Source organism: Vanellus vanellus, assembly GCF_965231255.1.
Source record: "Vanellus vanellus genome assembly, chromosome: 16".
Taxonomy (NCBI): Eukaryota; Metazoa; Chordata; class Aves; order Charadriiformes; family Charadriidae; genus Vanellus; species Vanellus vanellus.
The window spans coordinates 10,809,117-10,831,631 of NC_138921.1; the positions used below are offsets into that span (position 1 = coordinate 10,809,117).

The 22,515-nt window shown below is 37.6% G+C and overlaps 1 protein-coding gene across 1 annotated transcript in view; it reads right to left on the reverse strand.

Moving 5' to 3' along the window:
* ADGRD1 (adhesion G protein-coupled receptor D1) overlaps nucleotides 1-21,231 on the reverse strand; it is a gene marked incomplete at both ends in the record, with an annotated part of 161,575 nt that extends 140,344 nt beyond the window's left edge. The window contains 7 exons of the mRNA XM_082491509.1: nucleotides 1,082-1,336; nucleotides 2,524-2,703; nucleotides 8,587-8,709; nucleotides 10,966-11,061; nucleotides 14,372-14,455; nucleotides 18,544-18,580; nucleotides 21,154-21,231. Coding sequence (XP_082347635.1) covers nucleotides 1,082-1,336; nucleotides 2,524-2,703; nucleotides 8,587-8,709; nucleotides 10,966-11,061; nucleotides 14,372-14,455; nucleotides 18,544-18,580; nucleotides 21,154-21,231 — 853 coding nt within the window. The remainder of the gene's footprint in view (nucleotides 1-1,081; nucleotides 1,337-2,523; nucleotides 2,704-8,586; nucleotides 8,710-10,965; nucleotides 11,062-14,371; nucleotides 14,456-18,543; nucleotides 18,581-21,153) is intronic.
* Between the last annotated feature and the right edge of the window lie 1,284 nt (nucleotides 21,232-22,515).

Here is a 22,515-nt window from a genome sequence, read left to right on the forward strand (position 1 = left end):
CCCAACCAGAATTTTTGAAGACTTTCATAGGAATCACTTTTTAAAATAAAAATGTCTTAAAATGAAAAAAAAAACCCACATGCTATTACTTGTAGGGCAAAGCAAATAGATTGCTTTATTATATACCAGATGAAGGATTTTCTTTTTCAGTGACTTCAATTCTATGTATACTAGTTTGTTTTCCTTTTGGTAAGAATTATTTTGTGTCTATTTGCTATAATCAAACCTGGTAGTCACAAACACATACATTCTCATTTCCAGGCATGCATCAGAAGTTGTGTGTTACTCAAAGAGTTTCCATTGTGAAAATGGTTCCCATGGGTTTAAAGGCACAAGAATTATTGGTGTAACTGCTTTAGCTCTCAGTAACCTAGTAAGAATAAATGAAAGCAGGGAAACTGCCAGCAAAGCCAAATGTTCCAGATGCCCTATAGCTTTATTCCCCAAGATGGATGTTTTCTAATTGCTACTCACACACAAGCATTTAATAGAAATAGCCTTTCCTGTAGCGCAAATTTTATTATAAAGATCCATAGAACAACTGACAGGGTTTACTGGCCAGTCTTCTAAGTCTTATTTCTCATCCTGTTTCTTTGCCTTTTATATTACATTTCAGCTAATATTTTTTTAGTTCACAAGCATACATGAGTTAATAAGTCTTTATCATTCCAGGAACTGGAGAGATAACCATTATCACCCACATCTGCTGGAATACACTGAGTGACTTGGCTCAAAGCTACACAACAGTCAGAGTGCACGTTAGAAATCCAGAGTCAGTCTTTCCTGATACTGTTCTGCCTTAAGTCTACTTATTGCTCCTCTTTTCCTGATCCTAGGGGATCTAACAATGGTTAGATCTACTTCAGGTCTCGGTTAATTTTTACAGAGCTAGAACCCAGGATGAAAAGACTGCACATCCAAAGACAGCTGAGCATTTTGGTGACATTCATACCTAACTTCTTCTGCCTCTAAAAACTACATTCAGTAGCCAAAAGATGTAAAATTAACACAAATCCTACACATTAAATATTTTTAAGCATCTTTACAGAAGATGAGTTATGACAACAGTGCATATACTCACCAATAGCAGCTGTAAAGTACTGCTCAATTTCATTGGGGGTGAGGGCCCTTTCCCATATAATGAATTCATCAAACGCCCCATTCACATAGCGCTTAGTTTGATCCCCCTCTGTCCCAGTCAGAAGATTTGCACCGGGGTCTCCATAATCATAGAAGACTTTCCCATTTGGATCAGTTGTGTTTAGAGTTCCATTGACATAGACTTTCAATCCTTCTCTTGATTTCCAAGTAAAGAGAATATGAGTCCAGTAAGGACCTGCAAAACATTAAAAGTCACAGCAAAATCCATGAATCAATTCCATTTAGACTCTCTCTTGTTCAGTAAGTTTTTTGCTGACTTGTGCAATGCTATAGAGCTGTATAAGAAGTGCTAAGAGTGAATTATGGGATGCTGATGTCATGTATATTAATCTTTATACCCATGGGGAAGCCCGTACTTTGGCAGAATGCCTGTTAGCTTTTGTCTGAACTCTAACTTGGGCTCACTGCAGTTTCATATATCACACTTGCCAAGTATTATGGGCCAAGATTCTTCTTCAATAGTTTCTTAAAACTCAGTTCAGCAAGAACTGCATAAAGACTGCAAGCACTGGAGAACAAGCAAACAGACTAATTAAAAGTTGCCACAGTTTCTTTGTTATACTTGAAAGCCTGAAAACACAGTATTAATTTTCACTTGGATTGGATAATCCACAAATGTGTGAATTATTCTTACCGTTTAGCAGCTTTCTCTAAATAAGATTTCTAAACTGATCTATTAAGCTTTATAAAACTCTGCTACTATGAGGTGAGAAAGTCCTATTTTACCAAGGTAGAGATAGTCAAATTAATGCAAGAAAAGATTTAGTCACTGTCATTGGCATTACTAGAAGACCAGGATTTGTTCCCGTCACTAGGTAATACCTCTCCCCAACAATACACAGTTTAGATAGAAGCAGTAAGATATGTGATATACCAAAATGTTTATTAATACTATGCCATGGCACACAAAACTTGACACTCAACAGATAACAAAATGACCAAAGCACTAAACACCCAGTTAGATAGTTACCAAATAAAGTCTTAATTTAGGAGGCAGTAGAGGACAGCACACATATCTAGTTTTAGAATGTACTGAGAACTATCAGGGATTGATCTGCATTCTTCATTCATGTTTCCATCTAAGCACCCATTAATCTATTGATGTCAATAAGAATTCCACTGCAGAATCAACTGCAAATTAGGTCCAAGGACTGTTACTTAATGGCAAGTGTTCTATAGTACAGAATTACTATTTTTTCAGTTCACAGTTTATCTCCCTCTCCTCACTTAAGCACAGAGCTCTGTAGCTATTTTTATACATCCGCTTCTCTTTCCTGAAGTTGTGCTCTTACCACTGCATCTTTCTGCAAGAATAAAGTAAAATATAACAAAGAAATTAATAAAAAAAGATATAAACTTTACCTGGTGGACTAAAGCTTGCTTTCCACTTCATCATTGCATTCCCACGGGTGTAAAATTCCACTGAGCCTTCACCTTCATTTGAACAGATTTTGAAACCACTGGAAATTACTTGTCCACCAGAGGCAGGGAGAAACTTAGCCTGCTGGTCTTGAGTCTTCCAGAAAAAGGAAAACGTTACTCCTGATGAAAGCACGTGAGAGGAGATTTTAATGGAAAAAAAAAAAAAAAAAAAAAAAGTGTGATTAAAATTTTCCAGTACTGTAGAATACAGAGTGGGAATGCTTTTGAGGACAGATCATCTGCATAAACCAGGGACAGCATCAACAATGCTCTACCAGTTTAAAGCAAATAAACATTTCTTCCTTGGTTTCACATCACATGTGCATACCCAGGACACAGCAGTAATCACTGCTTCCTGAGCAGCTTCTATCAGTTAAAACTAAAGTTCTTTGAGCACCAAAAGTAATGAGGCCTTTTTTCTTATGCTACTATTCCCTTTGCCTCATCTCTCCAGTCTCCCTACCTTCTCACCCTCCTGTGATGATCCCCTTTTCCTCCTGTCACCTTTGCTTATTTCAAAACACAAGTTGCTGGTGCAGTATATGGAGATATGTGAGCATCTACATCTTTTTTTGATGTTCACCAAATGCCAGCAGAGACAGAAATAGTACACTGACTGCTTCCAAACTACTGAAGTGCTAACTGGCTGTCAGCATGCCCATGCTTAGAGTAGCATCCATTGCTAACTACACTTAAATTCCTCCAAGCATGTTAATACCTTTGTTTTCACACTTCAGTGCTCCAATAATTGCTGAAAGCGAAGAACTAATGTAAAAGAAAGTGATAGCAACATATGAAGAGCCACATTCAAAATTCTGAGGCCTCCACCTACACAAAAATCAAACAATTCTTCCCAAAATGCAAGTGCAATCCTGCAAGGGCACACGACTAACTTTGTCCACAAATAATCCTGTTCAATTCACAATAAATTTTACTATCATACTGCAAAATTGAAGAGCTCTTCAGATTGCACATTAGTGAAGACATATGATTTCCGTAAGACGGCTTGTTTCTTTAATCAAGGTTACCTCAAAAGGCTTGACTGAAACATAAGTAGTAAATCAAAACTCCCTCACACTTCAGAAGTTCACAGTGGCTCTGCTGTAGAGGTTCTGCTGTCAAATGCATTTACAAAGAAAATGGCTTGACTAAGCAGCTCCTAAAAATATTCATCTAAAAATTTATAGTACAAAGTGCTAACAATAAAATCTGAGTTCAGAGCAGGTTGAGAAAAAGTTTATGAAGTACAGAAGTGGAAGAGGTTTTGCCACAAAGAATCATAATGAATTAAGTTGGCAATGACCCTGAAGACCACCTAGTCTAAACTGCCTGCTCAAACAGGGTCAATTTCAGAGCTAGATCTGGTTGCTTAGAGCTCAGCTGTCACCTGGGATGCAGATTGCACAGCCTCGCTGTGTAAACCATCCCAGTGCTTGGCCACCCACATTGCAAAGAAACTTTTTTCCTTAGATCTAATCAGCATTTCCTGCACTACAATGTGCCTGTGTTGCCTGTCACTTTTCCATGGTGCATCTCCAAGACTGTTTATAGCTCCATCTGCTTCTATAACCACCCATCAGGTAGTTGAAGACAGCCCTTCGCATTCTCTTTTCTTCATGGTGTAAGACAAAGCCTCAGCCTCCCTTCCCATGTCATACTGTCCAGACCCTTAAGTCATCTGCTGGACTCACTCTGGCTTCTCAGCATCTCTCTTCTATTAGGGGACAAAAATCATAGAATAGATGATAGAATGGTTAGAGTTGGAAGGGACTTTGAACATTCAACCCCCCTGCCCTGGGCAGGGACATAGTATGTCAGATACACTCTCACTAATACTGAATAGAAGGGAATAATCACTGCCCTTAACCTGCTGACTCTGCTCTTTTGACATGTAGTCAAAATATCTGTCTGGATGATTTTATAGTTAGCAGTTCTGCAGGCTGCCCAGGCAGTACGAACTTTGCCAATTTGCTACCAGATAGCTTAGCACAAGTTAATGAAGCCCTCAAACTATTATGTACATTTCTTGTTAAAACCATAGATTAATTTTTCTTTTATGATTCATAATTTTACGACTAAAGATGGAAAAGCCTCAGACAGCTCACTACAGTCAAATATCCCCCCCACTACTCTCCGGAACATAATTTTTTTAATATTTTACATTCTTTTTGTCACATTAACTTAGTAGAAAAGTTAAATATATTATTGCACAACAAATAATTTAACTACATAGTATCTTCCTGTCTAAGGGATCTTTTGTTTATCCTCATGACAGCACCCATCAATTTACATGATCTACACACCATTCCCCTAAATGCTTTATACATGATAAAATAACCACCATAGAAATGCTAATCAATTATCACTGGCCTCCTAGAAATCAATCAGTACATGAACATCATCAATACTGGGACCAGTACTGTTCAACATCAAACAGCAGTTTGCTGATGATACCAAGCTGTTCGGCGAGAGACACGCTGGAGGGGAGGGATGCCATCCAGAGGGACCTGGATAGGCTCTAGAGGTGGGCCCATGCCAACCTCATGCAGTTCAACAAGGCCAAGTGCAAGGTCCTACATCTGTGTCAGGGCAATCCCAAGCACAAATACAGGCTCAGCGGGGAATGGCTGGAGAGCAGCCCTGAGGAGAAGGACCCGGGGGTGCTGACTGATGAGAAGCTCAACATGAGCTGGCAATGTGCGATCGCAGCCCAGAAGGCCAACTGTATCCTGGGCTGCATCAAAAGAAGTGTGGCCAGCAGGTCAAGGGAGGTGATTCCGCCCCTCTACTCCACTCTCATGAGACCCCCACCTGGAGTACTGCATCCAGCTCTGGAGATCCCAACATAAGAAGGATATGGACCTGCTGCAGCATGTCCAGAGGAGAGCCACAAGGATGATCCGAGGGCTGGAGCACCTCTCCTATGAGGAGAGGCTGAAAGAGTTGGGGCTGTTCAGCCTGGAGAAGAGAAGGCTCCAGGGAGATCTTATTGCAACCTGCCAGTACCTAAAGGGAGCCTACAGGAGAGCTGGGGAAAGACTTTTTACTAGGGCATGTAGTGATAGAAGAGGGGGAACAGCTTTAAACTGGAAGAGGGGAGGTTCAGATTAAACATTAGGAAGAAATTTTTCACTTTGAGGGTGGTGCGGCACTGGAACAGGTTTCCCAGAGAGGTTGTTGAGGCCCCATCCCTGGAGGTGTTCAAGGCCAGATTGGACGTGGCTTTGGGCAACCTGGTCTAGTGGGAAGTGTCCCTGTCTACGGCAGGGGGGTTGTAACTCTATGATCTTCAAGGTCTTTTCCAACTCTAAACCATTCTATGATTCTAATCTCAGTTTGTCAGATCTTGATGGATATGTGTTTACAGCTATAAATGCTATGAACTCCCAACTGAAGAATTTGAGGTCTGTTATAAGCAGGTTGCAATACCTTCATCAGTAGATAAGCCTGACTTCATATTTCAGCTGCTTTACCGCACCAGTAACAGGTTGAAACACTGATCCAACCCTCTTTCTAGAAAGCCATGTATTTCCCTTGGATCTACACACCATACTTCACCACCCTGGTGAAAGGGCCACCAAGGCTGACCATGTTAATTATTACTGCTACTAGTGTGACTCCTCTGTCAAAGCGTCTCACAACCTTTCTCCAGCACCTCACCACACTTCTGAAAGATATGGTAGTGTTATTATTCTTTCTTTACAGGCTGAGAGATAAACTTTAGATGAAGATGTCTCATCATCCTGACAGTAAAAAATTTCTTAGATATTAGAAAGAAATTCTTCACTATGATGGCGCTGAGACACTGGTCCAGGTTGCCCAGAGCAGCTGTGCCTGCCCCATCCTTGGAGGTGTTCAAGGCCAGGTTGGACAGGGCTTTGAGCAACCTGGTCTAGTGGGAGGTGTCTCTGCTCATGGCAGGGGGCCTGGAACCGGATGGTCTTTAAGGTCCCTTCCAACCCAAAGTTTAAATCATTGTAGACATAGAGACTAAATTATACAGTATGTCTGCAGTAGAGCCAGTTTCCCCCACCTTTGTCTATCCTAATGGACTATCCTGTAGCTACTGGTCATCCTGTAGACACAAGAAAACTGTGGATCTACATCCTCGTTATGTGCACTTTGGCTCGTGCAATTCCAAAACTAAAAATAAAAATTAAAGCAAGGCACACAAACATACAGCTTTAAGAAATGCTATGTTGTGATTAGGGCTGCTATTTTAAAATATCTTTTTTTATTATTTCAACTTCACATATGTTCACGAAATCCAGCTTCTACTCTGTTCAAACTAATGAGGAACATTCTTTTGCATCTTTCACAACTGGGGTTTTTTTTTGACTGAAAATGCCACTTTAATGAGCCCAAAACTTCTTACAGAAAACCACTGTTTAAAAATTACTTGAGAAAGAAGGAAGGCAGGGGAAGAATGTTTCAAGATTTAAAAAACAAGAAGAATTTGTTTTCTCAAGTCAAAATAACAGTTCTGAAATGTTATTAAATTTAGGCTAGGAAACAATACTCATGTTTTGTTTCATACGTTGCAATATTTCATCTGAAAAAATCCCAAGATTGTTTCAGAAAGCATTCCCTGCCTAAGTGTACTTAATACCAGTTTCACACAAGTGCAACCTATGAACATCAAGGGATGTTTAAGCAATAGTAGGCTTGAATAAAATTACATCTTATCACTGCCACAGGTTTTATCTGATTCAGAGAAAAACAGAGACACTGTCTTTAGATAAAGGAGTGTTGTCCCCCCCTCCCCTATTTTTTTTTATACATGCTACAGTGATTTAGTATTTATTGTTTATATTATTTCTTCTCTTCACATTTTATCTGCTGAACATTTCAGTGGTTTATGTTTTTAATGTTCTTGTTTGCAAGATACTGGGAGTACTCTGGTACCATAAAAATAATTTGTTCTGATTATTATGTTATACTATAGATGTAGAAATAATATGACTTACTGATGATTTTTATTTCCCAGTGGTATGAAGTATGAAAAGATACAGCATGTATCAGAAAATATGCCTACAGTAGGATACTGAATTACTTTTTCCAATACTCTCACGTAATAGCCATGTACCATCTGCTCTACGAGTTTCTCCCGCTTTCTTAAAAACTTAATACACAGCTCTTGATGTAGCATATTAAAAAAAAAAATCCTATTTCAAGTAATGTTACCCATCTGAAGAATAGCCCAAAATCAATAAGAGAAAGAAAAAATTCAACGTTACCAATACTGCTTAAGCTTAGGGACTGCTGGAGTTTATGTATAGAAAGCTACCATTTTCCATTGATCCTTGCATTTCAACTGAATTTTAAATCTCTAGTGAATTTTTTATGCTACTGACTAGTTCTATGTTTGGTTTAACAGTCAAATACAGTTTTAATCATCTTCTGTAATAAGCACATTGTCAAACCTTTTCTCCCCCTATTCCTGCTGTTTTTCTGTGACAATAGCCCAAGAAGAAGAAAGGCAAGAGAAATAAAATGAAGAGAGTTAAGCATCTTCAAGGACAAATGGATTCTAAAACACCAGAGACTTAAATTTTGTCATCTCCAAAGATAAATCTAAAAAAACCAAACAAACAAAAAAACCACCCAAACCATTCCTGCTAAGAAACCACACTGAAAAACTGTCTCCTAAACTTGAAACCTGTAAGACAACTTCTTTGTTTGTCAAACTGCAGTTCTTGTAGGAATTAATCTTGGTGCCACAGGCAAGATTTTGGGCACTGTAAGCTTATTTCTGATTTTGTTTGAATTAATTATACTGTAGATCATTGATCTGAGTAGTTGGTGATTAGTTCTAATTTAAATTGCAGTTAGAAAAGACTAAAATTTCAGCAATCAACACTCAATTGTTTTAACAGTCAATAAAGAAAAGTGTCAAGCTAGAACTCTAGAGAGTTCATTCCAACGAGGAAAGAAACAATGACTGTTGAATTACGTAATTTGACAGCAGAAGAAAAGCAAATAGTAATTAATGAATTTACAAACCTTCAGGTCCACAAACTTCTGGGTTACTAATGCAAGAATTTTGATAGCTTCCAAAGAAGAGAAAGGTAACTCCTTTCTTTTCAGTGACGTAAATTCCTTTGTTCACCATCCCTTCTACAATATCTAAAGGAAAAGCAAAATATAATTTAACATTTGTATAAATCAAAACTTCCTGGAAATACGATTTTAACAGACTCATACACCTCATATGTTTATCTTGTCTCAACTATAGGTTTCCTTTTGTTGTTCTTTTTTGTTACTGTTTTTCTTTTTGGTATTTGTTGGTGTTTGGTTTTTTGTTTTAGGGTTTTTTAAAGAACTGTACAGATAACGCTTTCATTTCAAGTTTTTAAAAAATGTACTCATATCCATCACTCAGATCCTTGATTAACTAATTTTAGCAATGAAGATGATAGGAAGTCACAATCAAAATATTCCACTGTGTTAAAAAGCTTGGCATTCCACAGAACACAGAATATTCTATCATCTATTTCTGAGCAGACAGAATCTAATTGTTTAGTTTGGAATTTTATGTCAAAACCATTGTTTGTGAAGGCATTTCTGCAATGATTGTGAAGATTCAGGACCTTGGTTTTTAAGACCCTTCTCCATAACTTCTTCTGAAAAAGTGTGAGGAGGAGAGTTGCTCCAAGGGAAACACCAGCAACGAGAATAGTCTTTCCCTGCTGTGAGGTGCAGAAATTGCCAGTGCAGTGCTGCTTGATATTTGAAAATCTAATGAGATCATAAGGGAAACAAGGAAGGCACACAAATGGTCTAAAACACATATATCTATAATATATACATAATATATCACTGTATATCTATCTACCTGACTTAAGAGAAGCACAGCACAAATCATGCCAAAGAGGCACAGTCAGTGCTAGGGACAGACTCTCTAGAGGGATAACCACAAATACTGTTGTCACTGCTTCAAGATGGTGCACCCCTTTATGCAATGGGGCATGGGCAAAATGGCATCTCATTTTCAAAGTGTAGACAACCATCAGGCATGAGGACAGCAGTCACAGTACTGGCCCATCTGTAGGATAACACCACTCAAGGAAACAGCAACAGCATGATGTAGCCCTCAGTGAAAGTATGTCCAAATATTTTCTTAGTTCATTCCAAATCTCAACATGAGTATCACAGCTTTCAGGTATCTTCCCCTCCCTTTGAGGAAGGGGACATCAAGTTCTGTCCCTAACTGACAGATAAAATTTAGCTTCTTTTAAAAATTTCAGCGTGTACTATGAAGTGAAGCAAATATTTCTAAGTTCTTATTGAGTCACTTGAATTCTAAATTAACGTAGCCAGAATAAATCTCATAAGGTAATGCATTTCTGTTTCTATAGCATTTTCTTTGCCATTGATGTCACTCTTTTTTTACGTTCATATTGAATTTATCTTATTATGTGAGAACTATGCAAATAGTCTATAAAGCAGATAAGCAAGGACTGAAAAGAATTAGGGTCATTTGAAGTTCATTATTAATAAGAGTTCACATTTGGCCACATACTTTTACAGTTAGAGAGTAGAAAAATAGTGGATTTAGTACTTTAATATAAACCTCCTTGTATCTGAGCAGCCCAAACAGTTCTACCATCTCCATCCTTCTCCTCAGGTCAGATTTTCCAACAACTACATGTGAGTTAATACCTAATTGTAAAGTGGACAAGAGGTCTTATTTCAATTGCACCTATACAAGTATAAATCCTAGTGACTTAAATTACTTTAAGCTTATGCTGGTGTAGATGTAACTATTTTCTAATCTGTCAGGTTACTGCCTGGAGAGTTGTCATTTTCTGTTCTTCATTTTATCTCCTGGTGTGTTGATTTAAAAAAAAAAAAAAAAAAATCATTAAAAGGATATATATATGCAGATTTTTGGTTGGGGTATTTTCGTGGTGTGGTTTTTTTCTTTAAAAAAAAAAAGTTAACCAAAGATATCATGATTGACAAGATCTTACTTCCAGGCTTTGCAGATTTGCTTACATTTGTCTTTCTTAACATATCCTCTAAAAATTACTATGAAATGGTGAAAGATAGATGGCTCCTTTTTCCTTTTAACCTTGAAATACAAGAAAAAAACACCACAAACTATTTGTTCCTGTAAGTTCCTCTGAAATGTCATCCCTGTTTCTTTTAAGCTTAACACAAATATTTTAGGTTTTGGAGGACCAGCAGGGCCCATCCGTCCATGGGCTGCTTAGCACAGGGATGTCTCTCCCATTAATTCAGAGTAATTTAATGTCTGCCAGTGTAAGCATAAATAGACCTTTACCACTTGAACCAAAACTCAGTGTTAACTTTGAATCCAACGTTACAAGGACCATCCAAGCTTGACAAATGCAGAACAAAAAATATGTAAATCCTCACCTACAGTTGCAGAGAAGTTAGAGTAGGCAGAGTCATTGGTATATACAAAGGTAGAGTTATGGGAAGGAAGCACAGTGAAGTTGTGGATTCTTAGAGCTGGGTGGAACAACAAAAGAAAATAAGCAAATGAGCAAAACAATGAATAAACACAATCAGTAATGAAATGACCAGTTCATATCTCTCAACATACCACAAATCACAGATGTTGATCAGTGGCCTTTAAAAATTATCATACAACCACTTCTCCCAATGACTTGTATACACTTGAATGTTGCATTCTTTAATCACATAAGTTAAGTAAATACAGTATCACTAACACAATTCTTTTTCCTTACAGTAACTGAGGAGAAAAAACTATAAAAAATTACAACTGCAGATGAAGGGCTCTGAAATATGATCATGACGGTAAGGAACTCTGCAATTATAACAAAAATCATTATACTGGTACAAAACCTATGGGCAATTCAAGTCCCATGTCCAGTTCTGGGCCTCCCACGTACAAAGGGAGACACGGACCTACTGGAGCAAGCCCAGCAAAAGGCTGAGAATGCTGGGACTGCTCAGCCTGGAGACGAGAGGGCTCAGGGATCGTATCAATATGTATAAACACCCAAGGGGAGGTGTAAAGATAGTGCCAGACTCTCCTCCGTTGTATCCAGTGAACAGATAAGAGGCAATGGGCACAAATTAAAACACAAGAAATTCCATCTAAACATAAGAAAAAAAACAACTTTTTTATATCTCAAAATAAAATTTTATTCTCTAATTTTTTTTTTCTTATTTTGATAATTTACAAGTAACTTGCACATTGTAACTATTTACTCCAGCCAGGCAAATAGTGCTTGATGGAAAGCCCACAAAAGTAAATAGACACACATTGATTTGGAATTTAGACCAACTGAGCTCACAGAAGGGGAAGGCAAATGCACAAAAAAAAAAAAAAAAAGCCACACACAACAAAAACTTCAAGTGAATGAAAATGCATGGAAAACAAGTGGTCAGATGTAAAAACTGAACATGACCACCTTTTTTTTTATTTGCTATGTTTTAAATTGATTGTTTTCCTTCAATTGCTTCTACTGATGAGGTAACCAAGAAATTAATTTGCTGACACTCTTTCTCACAACACAAATGCATTGAGAGATATAAATCTGGCTTCACACACAATGACTTCAACAAATAAAATGGATTAACATGACGGACAGATTATGATGCTTCAAGGATTTAAGAGAAGAAACATGGAATGAAAATAATTGCATGATATGTTGAATGGAAAAACAAGAAAGACTCTAGCAATAAACAGAAGGGTTGTGTAATCAGAATGGAATCAAAACCAAGCAAATTGTCACCTGCATTAGATTACAACAATAAAGAAAGCTATTCTTGTATATCAACGTCAAATATCAGACAGATACATAAAACTTCTGCTGGAGGCAGTTGAAATAATAGCTGTGTATTATAAGACAATATAAGCAACTGAGAAGAATCTGAACTATCAACTACAACATTAAGGGAAGAATTCAACATTGTCAGAGTTGCACTGCAAAGAAAAAGACTTTTGACTACTGGCATCCTCTGAAAATAATAGAGAGACAAAGTCCTCCAAACTTTTTTCAGCAAAGTAATGCAGCTGGCTCATTTATAAAGTTATTTAACACAATGTCATATAGCAGTCAAAGAAGATTGCTCACGCGAGCCAGTCCTGTTCCTGTAACTGAACGTTTGTAGGATTGGGAACTTAATATATTCTGCTTTATCTCTTCCAAGATATCACTGAAAAGATCTCTGAATTTTGCTGAAATAATGTAATTCAACATAATTTTAAAAACAATCTATCATCAATTATCATTTTTTCCAAGAGCTATATTTTATATATTGCTTTCAAGCACTTTCAAAACAACATCTTTATAACATGAGCACCAAAAATCTGCTAGATATGGAATGCTTTACTCTTCTTGAAACTACATGAAGCCCAGTGTCAGAAAATGAGTTTTATGAGTATGAGTTTTAGAGAACTCATATGGTAAGTTTTTGTAAGCCAAATTATGATTCTATTGAAGTCAATGGCAATGTTGCCATCAGCCTCTGATGGGAGCAGAACATTGCCCAGATTTATTTCTAGTCAGCAGATTTCATCCCCTTAAGAAACTTTGTGGAATCATGGGTCAAACTTTAAGCTTAAAATATTTGAACACCTCTGGAATAAAAGGTTTTAGATATTTATGGGTATTTTTCCCACTTAGGAACACAGATTATTATGCAAAAATGGCAATATCAAAGAGCAATAACTTTACACTTTTGTAACCTTTTTCATGTAAGGTCTTTAACTCCTGATTTAATCTTCTGTGGTGATCTTCCTGGATAAAGATACTTCCGTCACTAGTAGTAACACAGCAGCTACTCCTTGCACCTGTACAAAACTGTTTAGCTCAACTATCAAGGTGGTCAGTCATAGTGAGAGAAATACTGGGGAATATACATCAGCCCAACTTGGAACTGGCTGAAATGTCAGCAGAGAAAAAACAGTTCATGTGAAAATTACTAAGGGACCTTTGAGTCTCAGAAGGAGGCAAAGCATAGCTGAAAATTTCATCTGAAATGAATGGTCCTGCAAGCCCATGATGCTGCAATAGGATACAGTGGTTTGGTCGAAGCTCCGTTAATTACATCACCTGCACATCTCTGGGAAACCCCCATCACCCTTTTTATTCCTGATGAGAAACATCAGAACCAGAAAACTGCTGAATCCAATCAGACAGCCTTTTAATACCATTCCCTCTGGGATCTTGCAGTCCTGACTTTCAAATCAGTGACAGTTTTGCCTCACCAAACCTCTCTTGGTTTTGCCCATTTGGAAAAAATGTTTGATCTAATGCTGCAATACTGCTTTGAAGAAAACATCCAAAAGCAAATAAAAAGGAGTAAGAAGTAATCAGATAAGAGCTTACACTTATCTTTCTATTGATACTGCGTGCAGTTTTGAAGAATGCCTGAAGAATCTGGGCATTTAACTCCTTCCAAAAACGAGAAGAAGCAGGCACCTTCACTGCTGGCATAGCCAAAGATCTCAGCCACTGAATGTAACAGTTCATGTTATGCATGTACCAAGCCAGCTAATAACAGTATGATTTCAATGACTCTTTGGATCATAAACCTTTTCTCTTTATAACCTTAACAATGTGTAGGCAGCCCATAAAGTGTCTGAGAATACTCTATAAAAATCAGTTCACAAATACAATATCATTTGGACATCAGAGTACTGCAAAAACATTAACTGAAAAAAAAAAAAAATCCTCCACTGCTGTGGTACAAAAGCTAACCCCTTTCACTTCTCCTGCTCCCCTTCTACTTACAGACTGCCACAAATACTTATGATATTGCCATTGTCAGTGAATCCTTTGTCTACCTCCATTCGTATCCCGAAACTCATGAATTCCATCCACATCTTCCAGTGGCCAGTAATGGGAAGCTGACGCAAGAACTTTGAACCCTTTCAAGAAACAAAGATGAAAAGGTTATTAAAGTAAGGACCAAAAAGGAGTGTAACACATCTCCACAGAAGAAAACAATAAAGTAGGTTAATAGGTTAAATAAGATATATTAGGTAAATCAAGTATAGCACGTAAGTGAGATCATAAATCAAAACGGCAGAGTAGATTAAAGCCATATATCTGATTGACCACTGCAGAACACCTGCTTTTAAGACTCAACTGATTTTTATTTTAATTGCATTTAAAAGGTGTAACAATCTCTGACTAAACCTCTGCTAGCGTATCAGGCAGCATTCATTGAAGTAACAGTTGAGGAGTCATTCAAGAGTAATTTCAAGATTTTACCAATATTTTAAACACACAGGGGATGGTACAAAGCACCAAGAAGGGAATGAACAAGGGAAAGTTTAGCCTCTACAGCATACTACTACTGCTCCTGCCTCCTCCAGAGGTAACTCTGCTGTCTGCAGTTCAAGGGAGCAGCTTGAGGGTTCCCAGGAATCTTATCCTCTCTCCAAAACCCACTGGAAAACCAGTGCAACACTTTCAGGTTATATTAAGCATTATTTCACCTTTGGTATTCTATGGAAAGACACTGGTCAGACATAGCAAGGAGCAGTACTCAACGGTGGAGGAGCTGAAACGTGGATGAGAGTGTCAGTGCCTGCACAGTTGCAGGCACTCTGCTGCAGAGTCTAGCCTTCCTGATGTCTCCAGGTAACTCTCACCTTAAGAGTCATATACAAGAACTTAATTAACAGAAGGAATTTGATGTTCCTCAAGAGAAAGGCTTCCAGAATATTAAAAGACATATGGAAAAAAGTTCACTCCTCCCTATACAGCATTAGCTATTCCTTCAGAATCTTCTCCAGTACACCAAAACCAGAACAACTCCTTATGGCTGATGAAAACATTTTGTTTTCCTAAATGTCCTCCTTTACAATAGGTGGACAAGCTGACAAAAGCAAAACATCTGCTGGTTTCTATTGGCAGATTTATCTGCACAGAATAATTGATGAGCTTGAACAGATTTTAGATGTGAATACTCAAACCTGACCAGAAGCAGGCTGCCCAAAACAATCAGATTTTTTTGTTAAGATAACAATTCTATTTTAAGGGTAGAGCATTAATAACGTAGGAAAACATTTCTTATTATCTTGTTAGCTGTAAGAAACCTTTTCTTTTCAAAATAATTAATAATTTCAATAATAACAATTTTTTTCAGCACAGCTGGTTAAATTAATAACCTCCTATAGCTAAGAAAGTTTTAGAAGGTTAATACAGATAGAGAAATTTTTCTGTGAATGCAAATGAGAACATGTTTTGTTCACCATCATGGCATATCATCCTATTAGTTTTGAGTTAATCTTTTCTTTGGGGGGGGGAGGAGGGGGAATGACACAACAGACAACAGGTACAGAGAGCAAGTACTTCTATTACACTATATCTGTAGGTCTTTGCCCTAAAATCATTTTTTATTCCCAATCAATCTTTCAACAACCTGAGGTGTGAAGCTCATAGAGGTAAGTTTCTTAAAAACCACTTCAGCTGCCATATACCATACAACAGCTCCCCACACTTAGTGTGCAAACTAAAACAAATCACAAGCAATATCCTTTGACATTTACAGTCTATCCCACACCTTTCTTCACCTTGAGATCAAAACAGCTTGCCTATTTGATAATTATTCCATCATTTTAACGTCCTGGATAAAAACAAGATTTCTTTATCATGGATATGAAGGTGCAAAAATTTCCTTCGCATCCTTAAATTGCTTAACCCACACAGTAGAGATCAGTTTGATGTCTTCCACCTTCATGGGACAGTTTCAAAGCTGTAACACAGAGAAGATCCTAAGACTTTTTTAATAAGAGTGCAAAGCTGATAAAATTGCTAAACATCACAAGATGTAATTGTAGACTGAGAGCACAGAACTAAAAAGAAGCTCTGCATCTTGTGAGGATACACGAACTACTCAGACTTGCTTTCAAACTCAACTATACCAAAGATATCTAACAAATGATTCATAATTGACCAGGATCTACTATTGGCCTACCTAACTAAAAAATGTTTGCAGTTGTCAGAGTTTTTTGCAGAGAAATGAGTATAAGTAGATAAGATGGAGATGCCTTTAGAGAAATGGATGAGATTCTATGGCTATACATTTCCTTTGAATATTCGGAAGATACAGAGAAAGGCACAACTGCTGACAAAAGGAAAAAGCTACTGCCAACCTAAGAGAATAACGACACAGAATAAGCATGTACAAAACCCAATCTGAAAATCCCAGGCAACCCAACCTCAACTAAGCTGAGGATGGCAAAGCACACTGAGGAAACAGGATATAAGAACAAGGCTTTTTGCATTTACATAAAGTAAATCTGGGTACATGCTTAGTTTTATCTTCAAAGAACATATTCTGGCTGCTGCAAAAGAAATGGAAATCATAAATTTCTATGGTATTAAGAGCATCCACATAGGCTACCTGTGCTAATGTACCTCCATCCAACTTTCATCAAACTATCAGTTCTGTTTTGCAGAGCATAGAACATGCCTGCTCTTTCACAGTGCGCTAATATGCAAATATCTCTTGGTGCCATTAACGTCTCCCTTTTATATCAGGGAAAAAAGAAGGATTAACTGTAAGACAAGTGGTAGAAAATAAAAATTAAAAAATAGAAAAAATCCCGAGAGAAAATTATTTGATGCCAAAAAACTGGGTCTCGCTGTGACACAAGTATTTTAGTAGCAGAAGTAGCCACCACCTTAGTAGCAGCATCACAAAAAATGCCACAGCTGGCATCAAACTCATAAGGAAAAGCTATATTCTAAGGAGCTTACATTTAAAAGCTGGAAAAAATGGGAAGGGAAATAGATAGATATATAGCAAAGTGAATTGCTTAGAGCCATGCTGCATGCCGGTGGCTTTCCCAGCTCCCAGTTCTGAACTACGTAAAGCCATGCTGTTACCCCACTTCTTGCCAGTCAGCCCTGAGAAGACCTCTGAAAACAAATACCTGTTGCTTAGAATTCAACCTATACTTGCAGTACCCTTTCAATAGGTAACTACTCTGTGTTTAAGAAGGAAAATCACAGAACTTGTTTACACCCTAGTTTAAATCCAGAAAGCACTGCTTGCAGTTATGCTTCCCCACATACACTGTACTGCAAAATAAATGTTGTGTAACTTGCCCCCTCATTGTGGAAGGATCTTTTACCCACTATCGTTCCATCAACTATAAGCCAGTGATCCTAATCTATGGAAAATGAGACATTATTTCTTTGTTTGTGAGTGAAGGTAGAACAAAAAAAAAAAAAAAACAAACACAAACTCATCGGGCTGAAGCTACTGCAATAGCAGGCAACATGGCTTTTCCACATCGCTCTGTATTTTATTTTGAAAATAATTACATATGGTTAAAACTTAAAAGCACAAAGCCATACATGAATTGGTAAAGCAGTAAAATTGTGCTTGTACACCACCATGAGGCTTGAGGTTAAACTATTTATATAAATGGAAGGATTCTGCAGTTACACACACAGACCCCAAAAGCTTTGAGCAAGTTTTTTCTACATTGAAAACAGATGAGAGGTCCTTAATATGCTCTAAAACTGATTTAAACTTAAGCATGAAGGCTGGGAGGAGGGTAGATGACTTGAAGTCGTGCCAAAGTACTGCAAAATATACAAGCTGGCATATCTAACTGTAAATCATTGGACTGAAAATGCTGCACACTAAGGCACTGAGAAAAAAAAAATAGTCTGTGTAGAGGTCTGATTCAGAAACGCATGCTCAAAAAAGCAAAAATAAACAAACATTGTATATAGGATTTTTCAACGTATCACATACAAGCTATTTTTCTCCAAATATATTTCTATGTGGAATATTTAGTAGGTAGGTTACTGAACTTAAAGTGACTGGGACAGTCTGATACTTTAGACTTCATCAGATTTTTAATACAGAGCTGACATTCAAATGTGGGATCACAGTTTCTTCAGAGCTACCAAGAAAATGAAAAATACAAACTGAAAAAGCAAATAAATATTTAAGCATGTTGTCATAAAATGTAAGTAGAACAGTCCTTACCTGGGTGTTTGGGTAGCTGGGAATAGTTTCCATACACCTGCACATAAAACATCGCATAATGAGACACAGTGATGCAAAACTTGCTAAGAGGAATCCAAATATATCTCAATACTGACCATATTCAGAACATTACCTGATATTTGTACTGAAATAAGATCAGCAAAGAATAATGACAACAGAGCAGCAATAATAAATTTTCCATAGTCTATTTAAGGTTAAAAGTAAGACTGATATCAAGTTCTTGTAAGATTTCAATCATAAGTTTTCCTTTGCTACTTTTTGTAGTAAAAGGGACATTTTCCATGCAGGTTCAAAAAGTCTGTTCCTCCAGTGATGGCAAAATATCCTTCCAAACCCTTTTAGTAGTATTTGCTTGCTTCACAATTTGATCTCTTCATTTAACTATAAATAAATTTCCATGATTGGAGGAAAATTAAGAGAGATGTACATCAGATCCGAAAGTTGTACTGTTCCATGGAAAGAAGTCAAATATTTCTGTTGCAATCTGTGCCAAAAAGAAAAGATCTTGTTTTCAACTTTCTTCCTATGGTTGTCTTTTCCTTTCAATTACTTTCACGTTGTCAGAGCTCTGAAGTCAGTTTTGGTTTTGCTAGCAAAAAAAAATAAAAATGCACTTCCTTATAGCACATCGGGCGTATAATGCTCTCTATTTCGTCAGAAACTGAGCTGAAAAGAGTCACTAACTCCTCGCTTGTCCAGCTCACGTTTGCACCTCCATCCCAGATCTTTTTGGGTGGAGAGAAAGTCTGAGTGATGTCATGCTTTCTTCTCAAACTTTGTCCCATTCTGGTACTCTATTTATATCACGTTGCTGCTGTCTCTTTTCTGGGTCCTAACACCAGCCAGCTGGGAACAAGTGGAAACAAGTCAATGGGCTTCAGCAAACAGATAGAAGAGATTACTGCTTTTAGCAATCTGCACACTTAGAGAAGAATCAAAGCCAGAACAAGTGTTCATACTTCAAATGCTTACGAAAAATGTACTTATTAAAATAACAGACTGCATTTCTGTCTAAAAAAGCATGACCTTTAAAAAAAAAAAAAGAACTTATTTAAATCATATGGCACTCCAAAGGATTAATTTTACTATGTCTCTATCAAGAAGGGGAAACTGAGGCATTAGCCATTTCACTGATTTGCTCAAAGTTGCAGAACAAAACTAGTAAAAGAACTAAGAAAATACTTCTATAGTTGCCACTTCACTTTTTAATAAACAATTACATTTCAGTGTTTTTATAAGAGCCTCCCAGTTACACTCTGAACTACACCAAAAATATTAACCACCATTTTATATGTAAGAGAAAAATGGTAGCTAGAACTAGTTGATATGCTTCATTTAATCTGCTCCTCTATGGTAAAATCTTGCTTTCAGTTCCCTCCAAGATGTTTTTTATTTTTAGTGAAGTAAACTGAAAGAGTAATATTTTAAACAGGAGTTTAAATGCTTTCCATCCCTGTTCATCCCTCCCTTGCATCTCCGTATCAACCCCTTTATCCTCACATAAGCCATTTAAAGGTGGTATAGGCAAAATTAGAAACCAAAGAAATCTGAATCAGACCATGCTAATATCTCAGCAAACTTCAAATTATTTACCTCTTCTTTTGCCAATTATGTCAATGGATTAGATCTTATGTTCAGCCCCAGATGCTTACTTGTGCAGCAAAGCATTCTCTGCCTAAAAATAATGGACACGCAAGATACTGATCTATAGAAGAGTCACCGTGCATTCCTGTTTCTATGCATGCCACTGCCCCTCTATGACTTATCTTCTGACCTTTAATTATCCTTCCCTCCCTGCCCATATTTGCCTGGACACTTTTCTTAGCTCTATTCTTTCCACTATGTTAGCCCTCTTACTTGTCTACTTCTTAATCACAACTTCTGCACCAAACTCTTGGCTACAGCCAATTATAACTTTGGGGATGAAAGTTTTCCACTGACAGTTTACATAGAACTTATATTGCTGGAGTCCCAGCATGTTTGGTAGCAGCTGCGGCCCAGATTTACCCAGCTGGCTCCCCAATGTGTATTGAACTTCCAAAACTTCTGGTAGTAACTAGCTCCTTGCAGGTGACAGGTGATTAGACACGACTCCAGGATCCAAGGACTGAAGAGATCAAAATTAATTTTGGAAAACTTAAGACATTAATGCTACATGAATGCTTCAACGTTACCAAAGTTTAATACTACAAAATTTCAGTATTGAAATAAAACATGTATTTTTTTTGTAGCCCTAACCTAGGACCTACAATAAAATAAATTTGAAAATTTTGATTTTCCATTCCTACAAAAATTCAGCTTCCCACTTATATATAACCGGTCTGACTTTTGCTTATTTCCCTTTAGGTTTCTTGTAGACTCTTTCCCTCATTACTGTTCACCACAAACTCCTCTATGTCCTGAAGGAAGAGGAGGAATTCTGTGTAAACCCTAGAAATTCTGCATCACATACTAACAAGTATAGTTACCCTTTGAAATAATAGAGTGCTTCAGCTAAAAATCCTGAGAAAAGCTAAAATGTAAAAAGAGAAAGACAGGAATTTGAAATATTTGCCAAGAGGGGCCTGTCAAGGGAAAGAATATGCTTACCAAAACAATTGTGAGAATCCAAGCAAACATGTTCACCGCCAAAAATTTTTGTGGCAACAGCAAATTGCAAGCAGACATCGGAGATTATTTGCAGAAATAAATTCTGAATTTATTCCTGTGATCCTCCAGAAACCTGATCTGGAAAGTCACACTGTTCCTACCACAGAAAAGAGGCAACACCGGGCATCTTGCGCGCAGACCAGAGTAACTGACCCAGCGCTCAGAAGACTGGCACTCACAGGGGATTGCTCTTGAAGTACCTGCAGATGAAATAATGTTCATTCAAAGTACTTGCCTGTCAATAAAAGCACAAAGGTCCACAGGCGCTGGGTAATCAGGCAGCCTGTGCTAAGCCTGCAGAAAGGTCTCTCCCCAGCGCAGCTCCCTCCCACCCCAGGGCCCTGTGAAGACAGCAAGGAGGGAGAAAGCTGGGACCCCCAGTTACAGTACTGGGGGGCCATGAAAGGCCTCTAGATGTTCTGTCCCACTTCAGCAGAGCAGGGAAAAGGCCAGGGAAGAGCTGCTCTGCAGTTCAGACATTTGCTGACAGGTAGGAATGAGTTCTCCAAACACAACAGCAAAAGCCTGATGATCTGTAGCAACAATCAGAGCCTTGCAAACAGCACCACCAATTATATGCCCTAGGTTTCTCTCCAGCTCCCCGGTGGTATTTCCCCCCTCCCCCCCAAAAAAATTGGGGGGAGGAAGTAGACTTTTGAAGACAAAGTTTTAACAAAATAAAGATCAATCATTATGATGTATGTAGGTTGCAACACTTTCACAGCAATGTGAGTGTGACCTATCATACGATAATTAAACTTAACTTTCAGTTTCAGCTTTCCTTGTTCACCTCGTGTTCATTCAGGATTATATTATTCAAACAGAAAAATAGCAAATGCTGTAGCCAAAGTTTACCAGGAAATTAAAGATAACCTGAAGTTAAAAATCTTTATTGCTAACTATGTAAATATAAGCAGACAAAATAATCCTTTAAAAGAATGTTTCACACTGCAGAAGACAAACAATCTGTAATACAGTTTTCTTCCTTTGTTTTCACTGGAATTATTAACTTCCCACAAGAGAGCTGGTGCATAATTGGTATCAAAATGTTTTAACAAACATCTTAGAAAGGAGTATTTTAAGAATAAATCTAACAGCTAGATTTTGGAAAACTTGGCTAATACCACAGCCTCTACTAGTACACCAATAAATATTGTGATTTAAAATGACCCCCTGGTCAAACTATTTCTCTGCCAGTAGTAGAACTTTACAAGGTGGTTACAGCTGATATCACCAGCCATCTGCTTAAGTTTATAATTTTAGTGCTAACGTCTGGCTTGTCATGGAAATCCAAGGTAACTA